The sequence below is a fragment of the Haliotis cracherodii genome, unplaced genomic scaffold, assembly GCF_022045235.1.
Source record: "Haliotis cracherodii isolate W230 unplaced genomic scaffold, xgHalCrac1.p SCAF_3, whole genome shotgun sequence".
Lineage (NCBI taxonomy): Eukaryota > Metazoa > Mollusca > Gastropoda > Lepetellida > Haliotidae > Haliotis > Haliotis cracherodii.
Window position 1 is genome coordinate 50930539 of NW_027266286.1, and position 17530 is coordinate 50948068.

General features: G+C 42.6%; 3 protein-coding genes and 3 non-coding genes across 6 annotated transcripts; 3 read left to right on the forward strand and 3 right to left on the reverse strand.

The window, feature by feature from the left end:
* The first annotated feature begins 2596 nt into the window (after nt 1-2596).
* Nucleotides 2597-2715, forward strand: LOC139476168 (5S ribosomal RNA). The gene has a single exon (XR_011654089.1). It is a non-coding gene; the product is annotated as a 5S ribosomal RNA (ribosomal RNA).
* Nucleotides 2716-3945: 1230 nt separating this feature from the next.
* Nucleotides 3946-9600, reverse strand: LOC139475503 (histone H1.10-like). The gene is made up of 2 exons (XM_071258699.1): nt 9481-9600; nt 3946-4134 (listed from the first exon to the last, which is right to left on the reverse strand). Exons 1-2 carry the CDS (start codon nt 9598-9600, stop codon nt 3946-3948), a joined length of 309 nt encoding a protein of 102 aa, XP_071114800.1.
* A 1889-nt stretch (nt 9601-11489) lies between these two features.
* Nucleotides 11490-11608, forward strand: LOC139476179 (5S ribosomal RNA). The gene has a single exon (XR_011654100.1). It is a non-coding gene; the product is annotated as a 5S ribosomal RNA (ribosomal RNA).
* A 1224-nt stretch (nt 11609-12832) lies between these two features.
* On the reverse strand, nt 12833-13342 carry LOC139475070 (histone 24-like; the record flags this gene model as incomplete). Its single annotated transcript, XM_071258300.1, has 1 exon — nt 12833-13342. A coding segment is annotated over one exon (510 nt), but the record flags the coding sequence as incomplete, so codon positions are not given.
* A 1122-nt stretch (nt 13343-14464) lies between these two features.
* On the forward strand, nt 14465-14583 carry LOC139476191 (5S ribosomal RNA). The gene has a single exon (XR_011654111.1). It is a non-coding gene; the product is annotated as a 5S ribosomal RNA (ribosomal RNA).
* Nucleotides 14584-15811: 1228 nt separating this feature from the next.
* Nucleotides 15812-16336, reverse strand: LOC139473750 (histone 24-like). Its single transcript, XM_071256483.1, has one exon. The coding sequence runs from the start codon at nt 16334-16336 to the stop codon at nt 15812-15814; it is 525 nt and encodes a 174-aa protein (XP_071112584.1).
* Between the last annotated feature and the right edge of the window lie 1194 nt (nt 16337-17530).

The window sequence follows — 17530 nt, forward strand, 5'->3', positions numbered from 1 at the left end:
TGATAAGATTTGGTTTTGGCGGACTGGGCAAGTGTTTGAAAAGGCGGTATGATCATATTGGTCACAGTTTATACAGTAGGGTTGTTGATTGCACTCAGTGCTGTTATGGAACTCGGAGCTGCATTTGGAACATCTGTCCAGGTTTTTACAATTTGATTGTGCGTGTCCAAAAAGGTGGCAGATGGTACATTTGACTGGGTTTTTTCTCGTTTTGTGCACTTTGCAATATATTGATCCAAAAGTAATTTTGTCAGGAAGTTTGGTTCCTTTGAAAGTCAGGATGATAGTTGAGGTGTTTGTTGGGGGACCTTGTGGGTTTCGTCTGGTGATCCTTAGAAGATTAGTGATTTGAGGCTGGGTTTGGAGTTTATTTGATTCAATTACGTAAGCTTTGAGGTCGTGGTCAGACTCTGCAGGGTCGGTGTAAATGACCCCTCTTGTTTCAGATAGCCAACGAGGAGTCTGCCACGACAGATTGATGCCATCTATTGTATTTGTTTCATTGCCCCATTGAGGTCATATTGTAAGTTAAAGTTTATTTTGAAGGCTCTGCCGCAGCTGTTTATAAATTTGAATTTTAGTATAAGTCCAAATCTGTTTTTGGTGTACAGTGAAGTGAGTGGGGTGGGACCTGTATTGAATGCTAGAAGTACAAGATGTTGATTGTTGTTTGAGTTACGTTGTGTACAACTCTGTTGTTTCTGTATCTTCGACTGTGTTTCAAGATCTTCGGGTGATTGTAGAGGGCGTTTTCCCCCAATGGCAGTGGCTGTGGCTAAGTTATTTAGTAGATTAGACTGAGAGCTGCGGGGAGTAGTCATTGAGATGCTGGGCGAAATTGGAGGGGATTTTCCGAAAGTGGGAGGGATGAGGTTTGTGGGATTACTTAGATCGAGTGGAGGGTACTGGGAACTAGTGGAGATTTTAGCGGGGGTTGAAGTGAGTGAAGGGGAAGGAGAAGTGGTGAAGGTAGATGATAGTAGCTTACAGTCTTTTCTTGAGGGACGTTTGTCTTTCTGTTTGTCTAGGGTTGAAGTTGATACTGATGCTGTGGACAGCGGGCTGTCATGTCGGTTTTCCTGCCGATCGAGTGATAGGGTCCGATTTGCCGCCATGTTTGAAGTTCGAATGGTTGGCCTCCTTCAGCTTGATTTCAGCTGTGGCCACCTGGTTGCGAGCGACAGCTCCGAGGGGAGGAGGGTTTCTTAAAGCAAAGCTGATTACTGCTTCTTGCTGATCTTGGTGTAAAATGTGGACACGATCTATGGGGAATCCAATGTCTGGAGCGATTGAGCGCGAGCAACATGTAACCATGAGTGATTTGAATCGAATGACACTTCCTCACAGACAGCCCGACTGATACTCCGGAGGCGCGGACGTCGGAGGAGACACCTTGCTTGTTGTGGCTGATAGCTGCACGCTTACAAGCGGCCTTCTTAGGCTTGGCAGCAGCCTTCTTCTTGGGAGTCTTGACAGCAGCGGGGGCAGCAGCAGCATCAGCCATAGTGGTAAGTTTGAGTGGTAAAAATTCACGTCAGCTACGAGAGAAGCACAGAGAGCGAATGACACTTCCCCACAGACGGCCCGGCTGATACTCCGGAGGCGCGGACGTCGGAGGAGACACCTTGCTTGTTGTGGCTGATAGCTGCACGCTTACAAGCGTGTATTTGTATCCGAATAATCACTTCTTAATCAAGGAAAGTTTCAATTTCAACAACACAGTTAGGTAGTAAAAACATTTGGCTACATTTCGGTTACAATAGCAACACTCACGGGTGAAGTTCAAAGCCACACGTGATGTTTCCAATGAAGCGACCCAGTCTAAAATGTAGACATCGCTACTTTCAAAAGCACATTTTTAGCCTTGAGACTCAAGTTTTTGCATTTTAAACGTTGCCTGTCAATTCTCAATATATCTAACTATGAAAGTAAAACACAACACTCATCAGTATTGTCTATGATAAGCTAGAACAAGCGTTCAAACAACGACAATGAAGCACGTTTTTCTGACGACTTCGCCATTTTGCAACAGAAAACATTTGACAGTATATTTCTGGAAACATAATTTTAGTCACTTCAATAAAGTTGAAACTAACTTTGTCATAACAAGTAAGTAACGGGGATTTTACTTTCAGGAAAACAGTCTACTAAGACGAGGATCTCGGGACACAAGCACTTAGGGCGCGAAGCCCCGAACAGTAACATATATACATAGGTGTTTAGATCACTCGATCGGTCGTCACAGATTAAGTCTTTTTGCCTGTCTTAATAGCACGATATTAGTAGGGGTCTTCGTCGTTTGGATGTTAATATTACCAGAACAATATAGGCTACCATGCATCAACGAAAAGTGAATGTTTGAGACGAGAGGCCGGATCGAGTGAGCGAGTGTGCCGGGCCTCGTGTTAAACAGTGATCACATGTTTTTACAACGGCTAGATTTTGTAGATTTTAATCCCTGTAAATATACATCATAAATCAACAAACACAACATGTCTACTGAACCCGCTGAAAACGCGAGCATGCTGTTTTCATGGCAATGTCTTTTTACCAATGTGCGGTGTGTATATGTAGCTAATGTTTGCCGATAAGCATTGTCTACGGCCATACCACGTTGAAAACACCGGTTCTCGTCCGATCACCGAAGTTAAGCAACGTCGGGCCCGGAGAGTACTTGGATGGGTGACCGCCTGGGAACACCGGGTGCAGTAGACATTTTTGCTATGCGATTCCCACTTTTTTCTTTTTCGACCATAAGGTGCACTTGCCTCATTCACATCTGATGTAATCATACACTTTTATTTCCTTGTAAATGGACCCACTCATGCATGTCTGCTCAAAGACATAGCTGCCAGCCATGTATTCTTACATACCTTTACAGAAAGGACTTTTCCACTATACATGTGATCATATTCAGTTGTCAGTTCACCCAACTCGTCAACTATTCTGAAGGCATGTACGTCCTTTTCGCCACATAAAGGTGTTTGCGTGCACCGATAATTGACTATTTTACTTACTTTCTTACTTTCAAAGCATGAATATATAATATATACATGTAAAATCATAATGTTGTTCGTGTTAAAAGTCTCAGCTCACATCTCTTTGCCTACACAGATAAGAAAAGGAGAAAGAGTTAGATCGTACAGAGCGCCTGTCAATAGGAGTTCACTGGCTTGCTGCTGGAAAATGTATTTTGAAAGCTGTGAGCAAGCTGATCACTGTTGACACGCTTTAAAAATATGGAAAAAAACGATGCGACTGTGTGATAAACCAGCTATTTTATGTTCCCCGTTCTAGCTGATCGCTTGCAAACGTACTTTAGACTTATTAGAAAGTATTTCCATACATTTCTCTCGCCATACAACAGGTAGATGTGACATGTTGCAGGTAGGGGGCTAGGCGAAACGCACACGACCAAGGGCGCACAACTCTTGGCGCTCTATATGAAAAGTCGTGCATAGGCGAGGCGTGTGTCGGTAAAACACCCCGTGGATGTCTGGCCCTTATCGCCGTTTTACACCTTTGAACACAACGTGCATGTGCAGCTACACACATAGGAAGTCTGCACTCAGGATATTATATATATCAACGACACTAATCGCCTCACTTTCCAACAGACACCCATTTTGGGGGTTAATAAACAAGCATAACAACAGTCATTAGTGTGAAGACACACTACCCCCAACCCCCACCCCCACCCCAACACACACACACAATAAAATCCCTGACGTACCTTTATCATCATCACATATGTGTGTTATGTGCGTTGCTGCTACGTTATCTCTGTTACCACAAGAACCTGCACTTTATTTCTGCTATACTGCTAATATAAATATTTATTGTTTTGTTATCAGTGTTTTCAAGTTTTCTTTTGGGGTATTTGGATGGCCCTGAAAAGGGCCTTTGGACCACAGAAATGTGGAGCGAAGGCGTGACAATGAGAGCTTAAGCCTTCTTTGGCTTGACTGCCTTCTTCTTGGTGGTCTTGACCTTCTTGGGCTTGGCTGCAGCCTTCACCTTCTTTGGTGACTTAACGGCCTTCTTAGTGGCTGTTTTGGGTTTCTTGGCAGCAGCTGGCTTCTTGACTTTCTTGGGGGATTTGGCAGCCTTCTTTGGTTTGGCAGCTGCCTTAGCCTTCTTGGGTTTTTCGGCTTTCTTTGCCTCGCCAAGACGGAATGATCCAGCGGCTCCAGTTCCCTTTGATTGCTTCAGTGCGCCGTTCTTGACTCCATTTTTCAAAGCAGTCTTGATGCGAGCATTGATGGCCACCTGGTTGTCACCAACCTTGTAGTTGGCCAAGATGTATTTCAGAACAGCCTGTCGGGAAGAACCACCCCTCTCCTTCAGGGATGAAATAGCTTTCTTGATCATCTCCAAATAGGTAGGATGTGCGGCAGCCTTCTTAGGCTTGGCAGCAGCCTTCTTCTTGGGAGTCTTGACAGCAGCGGGGGCAGCAGCAGCATCAGCCATAGTGGTAAGTTTGAGTGGTAAAAATTCACGTCAGCTACGAGAGAAGCACAGAGAGCGAATGACACTTCCCCAGTCAGTCAGTCAGTTTCTTAGTTTTAACGACCCCTTCTAGCATAGCTAATTTCGGGGTCGGGGTGGCCCCGTACTAGTAGATAGGGAGAATTTGAAAAATAAAGTCCTGATAATGACGTGAATAGTGGAGATATGCTAAGGTAGCCACCCAAAAAAATGTAAGGTTTTATGGGGCAGGGGAATGGGGTGGAGGGCTGGGTGATTGGTGTGTTGGGACGGGGCCTAGCTATAGTATGATTTATTTGGAGTATTTATAGTTGGTTATGTTTTGTGTGGTTTGTGGAAGAATTAGAAATTATTTGATAGTTTTCTTAAGTTGTTTTTGTCTCACGGGGGCTTTGTTAGGAAGGATAGTGGGCAGTGAGTAAACAACGATTTGGGATTTTAGGTTGTTTTTTTTTGTTTTGTTTTTTTGTTTTTTGTTTGTTTGTTTTGTTGTTGTTTTTTGTGGGTTTTTTTAAATGTCTTGGGGGAAGTGCATTTGGTTTATATCCGTTAGGAAGTTGGATGGATGATTGTGTCGCTTTTGTGGGTGGTGTTAGATTAGTTTGATGATATCTGTTTTTGTGATATAATTTATGATTGTTTTTTGTATTTGTTGGGGATTGTGGGGGGATAGGAGTGTGTGGATAGTTTTTGTGTATTTTGCATCTAGTGTGTTGATGTACTGTATTCTGTGTGGTAAGTAGAGTGTGCACGTGTAGAACAGGTGTTGTATTGTTTGGGGAACTTGACATGTGGGGCAGAGCCCAGTGGAATGGCGAAAATTTAATTTTGTGATGCCTACATATAGCCTGTTTAGTGCGGATTGTATATTACGTGAGTTGCTAGAAAGATTTACTTTATTGATTTGTTTATTTATTGTTTTGTATGTCCATGTGGCGGGGGAGGTGTGCAGTTGTTTGAAGTTTTCTTGGGTTATTAGTTTATTTATGATGGATTTATATTCCTGTTTGCTGTATGTCAGTGGGTAATTAATATGTTTATTTTTTGCTGCTTGTTTGGCCGCTTGATCTGCGTTTTCGTTTCCCGTGATCCCAATATGTGAGGGTACCCATACAATATTGATTTGTTTATTCTGTTCTGTTAATGTTTTCGTTAAGTGTAGTATTCGGTGTAGTAGATGTGGCCTGTTTGTGTAATTTCTGTTTTTAATTGATTGTATTGAGCTAAGTGAATCTGTGAGGATTAGAAGTTTGTTTTGTGTTATTGTCTCTGCCATTTTGAAGGCCATATAGATTGCTGTTTTTTCGGCGGTATGTATGGATAGGTGGTTTGGGATGCGTGCTGATGTGGTGGTTATGTTTGGTTTGGTTGTGTGTATTGCGAAGGCTGTTGTGTGGTCCGTCGGGTTGTGTGACCCGTCTGTGTAGATGTATGTCCAATCTGGCCAGTGTTGTTGTATGTAATCCATTGCCATTATTTTTTGTTGGTGCTTGTTTGATGTTATTTTTGTGATGTTTGTTAGACCAGTGTCAGTATGAGGAGGTGGCAGGTGATATGAGTAGTCATGAATGACAGGGGTGAGTTTTATGTTTTTAAGTTTGTATGTTTTGAGAAGGTGGTTTAGCCGAATGGTGAATGGGAGTCTTCGTCTTTTTTTGATTAGTTTGACTTTCTGTCTTAGTGGTAGATTTTCTGTTGTTGTTATCAGGCTGCTTAACAATGGGTTTGTGCATGCTGTAGCCCAGTAGTTTAGTGTGATTTGTTTGCGTTTAAGGGGGAGAGCTATTTCCCCAGTGAGCTTTAAGAGAGATGTGAGTGCGGTGCCTGATATTGTACCTAGTGAGATTGAAAGTGCTTTGTATTGTATTGAGTCTAGTTTCTTTGAGTCTGTTTGTGTGAGTGCGTCGTATGCGGGTGCGGCGTATTCTAACTTGGGTCGGATGAGTGTTTTGTAGACAGTAAGTAGCGTGTGCTGGTCTGCTCCCCAGCTTGTTCCCCGTATGCTGCGCATTAAGTTAAGATCATAGCTGCATTTTGTGATGAGGTGTTTGATATAGGGTGTGTATGTTAGGTGTTGGTCGAGTATTAGGCCTAGAAATTTGGTTTGTGAGCTGTAGTTGATTTGGGAGTTATTTAGAGTTAAAGGTGGGGAGTAGTTTTGCATGTTAGGTGTTTTGAAGAGTATGGCTACTGTTTTGTCAGTATTGATTTTAAAACCCCATGTATTTGCCCATGTGTCAATATCATTGAGTGCTTGTTGAATGTGTTCCTGTGCTGTACCTAGTGTTTTGTGTGAAGTCCAAAGTGATGCGTCGTCTGCAAATTTAGCTGGTTTGATTGTTGAGCGGATGTCTGTGAATATGTCATCGATCATAAGATTGAAAAGTGTTGGAGAAAGGACACTGCCTTGAGGTGTACCGTTTTGGATGGGATGTGGGTCAGAAAGTGTGTTGTTTACTTTTACAGTTATGGTACGATTTTTGAGAAAGTTGTGTATGAAGTTTAGCATACGTCCTTTAATATTTTTGTTTGACAATTTAGTGATTAGGCCGTCATTCCAGATCATGTCAAAGGCTTTTGAGAAGTCGATGAATACAGCTAGGAGATAGTGTTTGTTAGCCTGGGCTACTCTGATGTCGTGTTCAATTCGAATGATGTGATCTAGGGTGGTTCTGTTTGGCGTGAACCCGCTCTGGTCTGCATGTAAGAGATTGTTTGAGTCTATGTGGTGTTGAAGTCTTTTTTTTATTATTGTTTCCATGATTTTGCACATATTTGATGTGAGTGATATGGGTCTATATGATTCTGGGCTCTGTGGGGGTTTGTTTGTTTTTTTGATTGGGATTACCAGTGCTTGTTTCCATGTCGTAGGTATTTGAGCGGTATCCCAGACTGCATTGAGGAGTTTCAGTACAAGAAGTTTTCCGTGCATGCTGAGGTTTTTTAGTAATATATAAGTTAAGTCATCTGCTCCTGGAGCAGACGACGTGGTTTTGCTTTGGAGAGCGTGTGTCAGCTCGTGTATTGTTAAGGGTGCGTTGTAGGGTATATGGGCTTGGGGTGGTTGTGTGATGTAATCAGGTGTAGTGAGTAGTTTCTGTTGGAGTGAAGTGGGGTGGTTTGTGTTACTACTTATATGTTGGTAGTGTTGAGCTAATGTTTGCGCTTTTAATTTGTTATCAGTAAGGTTGTCTATTTTGTGGATGTGTGATGATTTTTTGGTACCGTTTATTGCCTTTAGTTTGCTCCACATGGCCTTTGAATTGTTTTTTGTTGTGTTTAAGGTACTGCAGAATTTTTCCCAGTGTTCTTTTCTCGTGTTTTTTATTAACATGTGTGTACTGTTTCGTAGTTGTTTTGCGTGTGGGAGTTCATGTGGATGGGTTTTTGCGCGTCTAAATGCTCGTTTTCTTTGTCTTCTAGCCTCTTTTATTTCTGGGGTCCACCAGGGAACTTTATTTCGTTGGGGGTTGGGGTTTGTTTTGGGGATACACTTAGTGGCTATAGTGATAATTTCTTTTGTTAATTTTTTGGAAAAGATTTCAGGGTCTGAATCTATAATTTGTAGGTTGTCAATTTGGTTGGTTAAGGTTTTGTATTTCTCCCAGTCTGCTTTTTTGTAGTTAAATTTTGGATCTCGTGAAGTTTGTTCTGATATATAACTTGAACCAGTTTTGATATTTATTGAGATTGGGAAGTGATCACTACCCCATGGGTCGTCAAATACTTCCCATGTAGTTTTACTTGCCAGATTTGGGGTAGTTATTGTCAGATCTATTGCAGTGAGGAAGTTTTGGTTTTCCTGTGGGCTGTATCTGGTAGGGGATTTGTCATTTAAGATAATGAGATCATTTTGTTCTGCCCACGCATATAGTAGATTACCAAATTTGTCTGTGTGGTCTCTAGTAGTCCAGCTATGGTGGTGCGCGTTTAAATCTCCTAACAATATAGTATTTTTTGTAATGTGCTTTGCTAGGATTTCAAGGTCTGTGTTGTCGAAAGGGTTTGTGGTTTGATGGTATATGTTAATCAGTGTTATATTAGTGTTTTCTGTCGAGATTGTGTACGCTTGTGTTTCTAAGTGAGGAGTATCAATTGGAACTTGTTGGTAACCAAGTGTGTCGTGTATCAGTAGTGTTAGGCCACCATGTGGAGCGCTTGGATTTTTTGATGTGCGGTATTTGTTTATTGTGGTGTAATTTGGTATAGTGAATTGTTTGTTCTTTGGTATCTTAGACTCCTGAATGGCTATTATTTGTGGGTTGAGCTTATTTAGTTTTATTAGTGATTTAATTTCATGGGATTTGGATATGATGCCATTTGCATTCCATTGGATTATGTGCATGATGAGTAGTAGCAGTAGGAGTGTGTGTATTTGCGTGTGTTTGTGGTGTCCCATCATAGTTTGATTGATTTGACATTGGGTTTAAATTGCACTAGAGGGAGAGTGTATAGTGAGGTTTGGAGAAGATATTCGTCCTCGTCGTCATGTGAAGATTCGTAGGATGAAGGTGGGGGGTCAAAATCCCTGTCGTACCAGTTGTATAGTTTGGAGTTAGGGTTCCTTGCAGGGGCAGGGAGGTCAGATGCTGTAAGGTGTTTATTTATTGATAGAATTTGGTTTTGGCGGACTGGGCAAGTGTTTGAAAAGGCGGTATGATCATATTGGTCACAGTTTATACAGTAGGGTTGTTGATTGCACTCAGTGCTGTTATGGAACTCGGAGCTGCATTTGGAGCATCTGTCCAGGTTTTTACAATTTGATTGTGCGTGTCCAAAAAGGTGGCAGATGGTACATTGGACTGGGTTTTTTCTCGTTTTGTGCACTTTGCAATATATTGATCCAAAAGTAATTTTGTCAGGAAGTTTGGTTCCTTTGAAAGTCAGGATGATAGTTGAGGTGTTTGTTGGGGGACCTTGTGGGTTTCGTCTGGTGATCCTTAGAAGATTAGTGATTTGAGGCTGGGTTTGGAGTTTATTTGATTCAGTTACGTAAGCTTTGAGGTCGTGGTCAGACTCTGCAGGGTCGGTGTAAATGACCCCTTTTGTTTCCGATAGCCAACGAGGAGTCTGCCACGACAGATTGATGCCATCTATTGATGTTTGTTTCATTGCCCCATTGAGGTCATATTGTTGGTTAAAGTTTATTTTGAAGGCTCTGCCGCAGCTATTTATAAATTTGAATTTTAGATGGGCTTGCTTTAGTGTAAGCCCAAATCTGTTTTTGGTGTACAGTGAAGTGAGTGGGGTGGGACCTGTATTGAATGCTAGAAGTACAAGATGTTGACTGTTGTTTGAGTTAGGTTGTGTACAACTCTGTCGTTTCTGTATCTTTGACTGTGTTTCAAGATCTTCGGGTGATTGTAGAGGGCGTTTTCCCCCAATGGCTGTGGCTGTGGCTAAGTTATTTAGTAGATTAGACTGAGAGTTGCGGGGAGTAGTCATTGAGATGCTGGGCGAAATTGGAGGGGATTTTCCGAAAGTGGGAGGGATGAGGTTAGTGGGATTACTTAGATCGAGTGGAGGGTACTGGGAACTAGTGGAGATTTTAGCGGGGGTTGAAGTGAGTGAAGGGGAAGGAGAAGTGGTGAAGGTAGATGATAGCAGCTTACAGTCTTTTCTTGAGGGACGTTTGTCTTTCTGTTTGTCTAGGGTTGAAGTTGATACTGATGCTTGGGGTGTGGACAGCGGGCGGTCATGTCGGTTTTCCTGCCGATCGAGTGATAGGGTCCGATTTGCCGCCATGTTTGAAGTTCGAGTGGTTGGCCTCCTTCAGCTTGATTTCAGCTGAGGCCACCTGGTTGCGAGCGACAGGTCCGAGGGGAGGAGGGTTTCTTAAAGCAAAGCTGATTACTGCTTCTTGCTGATCTTGGTGTAATATGTGGACACGATCTATGGGGGATCCAATGTCTGGAGCGATTGAGCACGAGCAACATGTAACCATGAGTGATTTGAATCGAATGTGACACACTTCCCCACAGACGGCCCGGCTGATACTCCGGAGGCGCGGACGTCGGAGGAGACACCTTGCTTGTTGTGGCTGATAGCTGCACGCTTACAAGCGCGTGTGCTTTTTCGTGTATTTGTATCCGAATAATCACTTCTTAATCAAGGAAAGTTTCAATTTCAACAACACTGTTAGGTAGTAAAAACATTTGGCTACATTTCGGTTACAATAGCAACACTCACGGGTGAAGTTCAAAGCCACACGTGATGTTTCCAATGAAGCGACCCAGTCTAAATTGTAGACATCGCTACTTTCAAAAGCTCATTTTTAGCCTTGAGACTCAAGTTTTTGCATTTTAAACGTTGCCTGTCAATTCTCAATATATCTAACTATGAAAGTAAAACACAACACTCATCAGTATTGTCTATGATAAGCTAGAACAAGCGTTCAAACAACGACAATGAAGCACGTTTTTCTGACGACTTCGCCATTTTGCAACAGAAAACATTTGACAGTATATTTCTGGAAACATAATTTTGGTCACTTCAATAAAGTTGAAACTAACTTTGTCATAACAAGTAAGTAACGGGGATTTTACTTTCAGGAAAACAGTCTACTAAGACGAGGATCTCGGGACACAAGCACTTAGGGCGCGAAGCCCCGAACAGTTACATATATACATAGGTGTTTAGATCACTCGATCGGTCGTCACAGATTAAGTCTTTTTGCCTGTCTTAATAGCACGATATTAGTAGGGGTCTTCGTCGTTTGGATGTTAATATTACCAGAACAATATAGGCTACCATGCATCAACGAAAAGTGAATGTTTCAGACGAGAGGCCGGATCGAGTGAGCGAGTGTGTCGGGCCTCGTGTTAAACAGTGATCACATGTTTTTACAATAGATTTTGTAGATTTTAATCCCTGTAAATATACATCATAAATCAACAAACACAACATGTCTACTGAACCCGCTGAAAACGCGAGCATGCTGTTTTCATGGCAATGTCTTTTTACCAATGTGCGGTGTCTATATGTAGCTAAAGTTTGCCGCTGTCTACGGCCATACCACGTTGAAAACACCGGTTCTCGTCCGATCACCGAAGTTAAGCAACGTCGGGCCCGGAGAGTACTTGGATGGGTGACCGCCTGGGAACACCGGGTGCAGTAGACATTTTTGCTATGCGATTCCCACTTTTTTCTTTTTCGACCATAAGGTGCACTTGCCTCATTCACATCTGATGTAATCATACACTTTTATTTCCTTGTAAATGGACCCACTCATGCATGTCTGCTCAAAGACATAGCTGCCAGCCATGTATTCTTACATACCTTTACAGAAAGGACTTTTCCACTATACATGTGATCATATTCAGTTGTCAGTTCACCCAACTCGTCAACTATTCTGAAGGCATGTACGTCCTTTTCGCCACATAAAGGTGTTTGCGTGCACCGATAATTGACTATTTTACTTACTTTCTTACTTTCAAAGCATGAATATATAATATATACATGTAAAATCATAATGTTGTTCGTGTTAAGTCTCGGCTCACATCTCTTTGCCTACACAGATAAGAAAAGGAGAAAGAGTTAGATCGTACAGAGCGCCTGTCAATAGGAGTTCACTGGCTTGCTGCTGGAAAATGTATTTTGAAAGCTGCGAGCAAGCTGATCACTGTTGACACGCTTTAAAAATATGGAAAAAAACGATGCGACTGTGTGATAAACCAGCTATTTTATGTTCCCCGTTCTAGCTGATCGCTTGCAAACGTACTTTAGACTTATTAGAAAGTATTTCCATACATTTCTCTCGCCATACAACAGGTAGATGTGACATGTTGCAGGTAGGGGGCTAGGCGAAACGCACACGACCAAGGGCGCACAACTCTTGGCGCTCTATATGAAAAGTCGTGCATAGGCGAGGCGTGTGTCGGTAAAACACCCCGTGGATGTCTGGCCCTTATCGCCGTTTTACACCTTTGAACACAACGTGCATGTGCAGCTACACACATAGGAAGTCTGCACTCAGGATATTATATATATCAACGACACTAATCGCCTCACTTTCCAACAGACACCCATTTTGGGGGTTAATAAACAAGCATAACAACAGTCATTAGTGTGAAGACACACTACCCCCCACCCCCACCCCAACACACACACACACAATAAAATCCCTGACGTACCTTTATCATCATCACATATGTGTGTTATGTGCGTTGCTGCTACGTTATCTCTGTTACCACAAGAACCTGCACTTTATTTCTGCTATACTGCTAATATAAATATTTATTGTTTTGTTATCAGTGTTTTCAAGTTTTCTTTTGGGGTATTTGGATGGCCCTGAAAAGGGCCTTTGGACCACAGAAATGTGGAGCGAAGGCGTGACAATGAGAGCTTAAGCCTTCTTTGGCTTGACTGCCTTCTTCTTGGGGGTCTTGACCTTCTTGGGCTTGGCTGCAGCCTTCACCTTCTTTGGTGACTTAGCGGCCTTCTTAGTGGCTGTTTTGGGTTTCTTGGCAGCAGCTGGCTTCTTGACTTTCTTGGGGGATTTGGCAGCCTTCTTTGGTTTGGCAGCTGCCTTAGCCTTCTTGGGTTTTTCGGCTTTCTTTGCCTCGCCAAGACGGAATGATCCAGCGGCTCCAGTTCCCTTTGATTGCTTCAGTGCGCCGTTCTTGACTCCATTTTTCAAAGCAGTCTTGATGCGAGCATTGATGGCCACCTGGTTGTCACCAACCTTGTAGTTGGCCAAGATGTATTTCAGAACAGCCTGTCGGGAAGAACCACCCCTCTCCTTCAGGGATGAAATAGCTTTCTTGATCATCTCCAAATAGGTAGGATGTGCGGCAGCCTTCTTAGGCTTGGCAGCAGCCTTCTTCTTGGGAGTCTTGACAGCAGCGGGGGCAGCAGCAGCAGCAGCCATAGTGGTAAGTTTGAGTGGTAAAAATTCACGTCAGCTACGAGAGAAGCACAGAGAGCGAATGACACTTCCCCACAGACGGCCCGGCTGATACTCCGGAGGCGCGGACGTCGGAGGAGACACCTTGCTTGTTGTGGCTGATAGCTGCACGCTTACAAGCGCGTGTGCTTTTTCGTGTATTTGTATCCGAATAATCACTTCTTAATCAAGGAAAGTTTCAATTTCAACAACACTGTTAGGTAGTAAAAACATTTGGCTACATTTCGGTTACAATAGCAACAATCACGGGTGAAGTTCAAAGCCACACGTGATGTTTCCAATGAAGCGACCCAGTCTAAATTGTAGACATCGCTACTTTCAAAAGCACATTTTTAGCCTTGAGACTCAAGTTTTTGCATTTTAAACGTTGCCTGTCAATTCTCAATATATCTAACTATGAAAGTAAAACACAACACTCATCAGTATTGTCTATGATAAGCTAGAACAAGCGTTCAAACAACGACAATGAAGCACGTTTTTTCTGACGACTTCGCCATTTTGCAACAGAAAACATTTGACAGTATATTTCTGGAAACATAATTTTGGTCACTTCAATAAAGTTGAAACTAACTTTGTCATAACAAGTAAGTAACGGGGATTTTACTTTCAGGAAAACAGTCTACTAAGACGAGGATCTCGGGACACAAGCATTTAGGGCGCAGAGCCCCGAACAGTAACATATATACATAGGTGTTTAGATCACTCGATCGGTCGTCACAGATTAAGTCTTTTTGCCTGTCTTAATAGCACGATATTAGTAGGGGTCTTCGTCGTTTGGATGTTAATATTACCAGAACAATATAGGCTACCATGCATCAACGAAAAGTGAATGTTTCAGACGAGAGGCCGGATCGAGTGAGCGAGTGTGCCGGGCCTCGTGTTAAACAGTGATCACATGTTTTTACAACGGCTAGATTTTGTAGATTTTAATCCCTGTAAATATACATCATAAATCAACAAACACAACATGTCTACTGAACCCGCTGAAAACGCGAGCATGCTGTTTTCATGGCAATGTCTTTTTACCAATGTGCGGTGTCTATATGTAGCTAAAGTTTGCCGATAAGCATTGTCTACGGCCATACCACGTTGAAAACACCGGTTCTCGTCCGATCACCGAAGTTAAGCAACGTCGGGCCCGGAGAGTACTTGGATGGGTGACCGCCTGGGAACACCGGGTGCAGTAGACATTTTTGCTATGCGATTCCCACTTTTTTCTTTTTCGACCATAAGGTGCACTTGCCTCATTCACATCTGATGTAATCATACACTTTTATTTCCTTGTAAATGGACCCACTCATGCATGTCTGCTCAAAGACATAGCTGCCAGCCATGTATTCTTACATACCTTTACAGAAAGGACTTTTCCACTATACATGTGATCATATTCAGTTGTCAGTTCACCCAACTCGTCAACTATTCTGAAGGCATGTACGTCCTTTTCGCCACATAAAGGTGTTTGCGTGCACCGATAATTGACTATTTTACTTACTTTCTTACTTTCAAAGCATGAATATATAATATATACATGTAAAATCATAATGTTGTTCGTGTTAAGTCTCGGCTCACATCTCTTTGCCTACACAGATAAGAAAAGGAGAAAGAGTTAGATCGTACAGAGCGCCTGTCAATAGGAGTTCACTGGCTTGCTGCTGGAAAATGTATTTTGAAAGCTGTGAGCAAGCTGATCACTGTTGACACGCTTTAAAAATATGGAAAAAAACGATGCGACTGTGTGATAAACCAGCTATTTTATGTTCCCCGTTCTAGCTGATCGCTTGCAAACGTACTTTAGACTTATTAGAAAGTATTTCCATACATTTCTCTCGCCATACAACAGGTAGATGTGACATGTTGCAGGTAGAGGGCTAGGCGAAACGCACACGACCAAGGGCGCACAACTCTTGGCGCTCTATATGAAAAGTCGTGCATAGGCGAGGCGTGTGTCGGTAAAACACCCCGTGGATGTCTGGCCCTTATCGCCGTTTTACACCTTTGAACACAACGTGCATGTGCAGCTACACACATAGGAAGTCTGCACTCAGGATATTATATATATCAACGACACTAATCGCCTCACTTTCCAACAGACACCCATTTTGGGGGTTAATAAACAAGCATAACAACAGTCATTAATGTGAAGACACACTACCCCCCACCCGCACCCCCACCCCAACACACACACACAATAAAATCCCTGACGTACCTTTATCATCATCACATATGTGTGTTATGTGCGTTGCTGCTACGTTATCTCTGTTACCACAAGAACCTGCACTTTATTTCTGCTATACTGCTAATATAAATATTTATTGTTTTGTTATCAGTGTTTTCAAGTTTTCTTTTGGGGTATTTGGATGGCCCTGAAAAGGGCCTTTGGACCACAGAAATGTGGAGCGAAGGCGTGACAATGAGAGCTTAAGCCTTCTTTGGCTTGACTGCCTTCTTCTTGGGGGTCTTGACCTTCTTGGGCTTGGCTGCAGCCTTCACCTTCTTTGGTGACTTAGCGGCCTTCTTAGTGGCTGTTTTGGGTTTCTTGGCAGCAGCTGGCTTCTTGACTTTCTTGGGGGATTTGGCAGCCTTCTTTGGTTTGGCAGCTGCCTTAGCCTTCTTGGGTTTTTCGGCTTTCTTTGCCTCGCCAAGACGGAATGATCCAGCGGCTCCAGTTCCCTTTGATTGCTTCAGTGCGCCGTTCTTGACTCCATTTTTCAAAGCAGTCTTGATGCGAGCATTGATGGCCACCTGGTTGTCACCAACCTTGTAGTTGGCCAAGATGTATTTCAGAACAGCCTGTCGGGAAGAACCACCCCTCTCCTTCAGGGATGAAATAGCTTTCTTGATCATCTCCAAATAGGTAGGATGTGCAGCAGCCTTCTTAGGCTTGGCAGCAGCCTTCTTCTTGGGAGTCTTGACAGCAGCGGGGGCAGCAGCAGCATCAGCCATAGTGGTAAGTTTGAGTGGTAAAAATTCACGTCAGCTACGAGAGAAGCACAGAGAGCGAATGACACTTCCCCAGTCAGTCAGTCAGTTTCTTAGTTTTAACGACCCCTTCTAGCATAGCTAATTTCGGGGTCGGGGTGGCCCCGTACTAGTAGATAGGGAGAATTTGAAAAATAAAGTCCTGATAATGACGTGAATAGTGGAGATATGCTAAGGTAGCCACCCAAAAAAATGTAAGGTTTTATGGGGCAGGGGAATGGGGTGGAGGGCTGGGTGATTGGTGTGTTGGGACGGGGCCTAGCTATAGTATGATTTATTTGGAGTATTTATAGTTGGTTATGTTTTGTGTGGTTTGTGGAAGAATTAGAAATTATTTGATAGTTTTCTTAAGTTGTTTTTGTCTCACGGGGGCTTTGTTAGGAAGGATAGTGGGCAGTGAGTAAACAACGATTTGGGATTTTAGGGTGTTTTTTTTTGTTTTGTTTTTTTGTTTTTTGTTTGTTTGTTTTGTTGTTGTTTTTTGTGGGTTTTTTTAAATGTCTTGGGGGAAGTGCATTTGGTTTATATCCGTTAGGAAGTTGGATGGATGATTGTGTCGCTTTTGTGGGTGGTGTTAGATTAGTTTTATGATATCTGTTTTTGTGATATATTTTATGATTGTTTTTTTGTATTTGTTGGGGATTGTGGGGGGATAGGAGTGTGTGGATAGTTTTTGTGTATTTTGCATCTAGTGTGTTGATGTACTGTATTCTGTGTGGTAAGTAGAGTGTGCACGTGTAGAATAGGTGTTGTATTGTTTGGGGAACTTGACATGTGGGGCAGAGCCCAGTGGAATGGCGAAAATTTAATTTTGTGATGCCTACATATAGCCTGTTTAGTGCGGATTGTATATTACGTGAGTTGCTAGAAAGATTTACTTTATTGATTTGTTTATTTATTGTTTTGTATGTCCATGTGGCGGGGGAGGTGTGCAGTTGTTTGAAGTTTTCTTGGGTTATTAGTTTATTTATGATGGATTTATATTCCTGTTTGCTGTATGTCAGTGGGTAATTAATATGTTTATTTTTTGCTGCTTGTTTGGCCGCTTGATCTGCGTTTTCGTTTCCCGTGATCCCAATATGTGAGGGTACCCATACAATATTGATTTGTTTATTCTGTTCTGTTAATGTTTTCGTTAAGTGTAGTATTCGGTGTAGT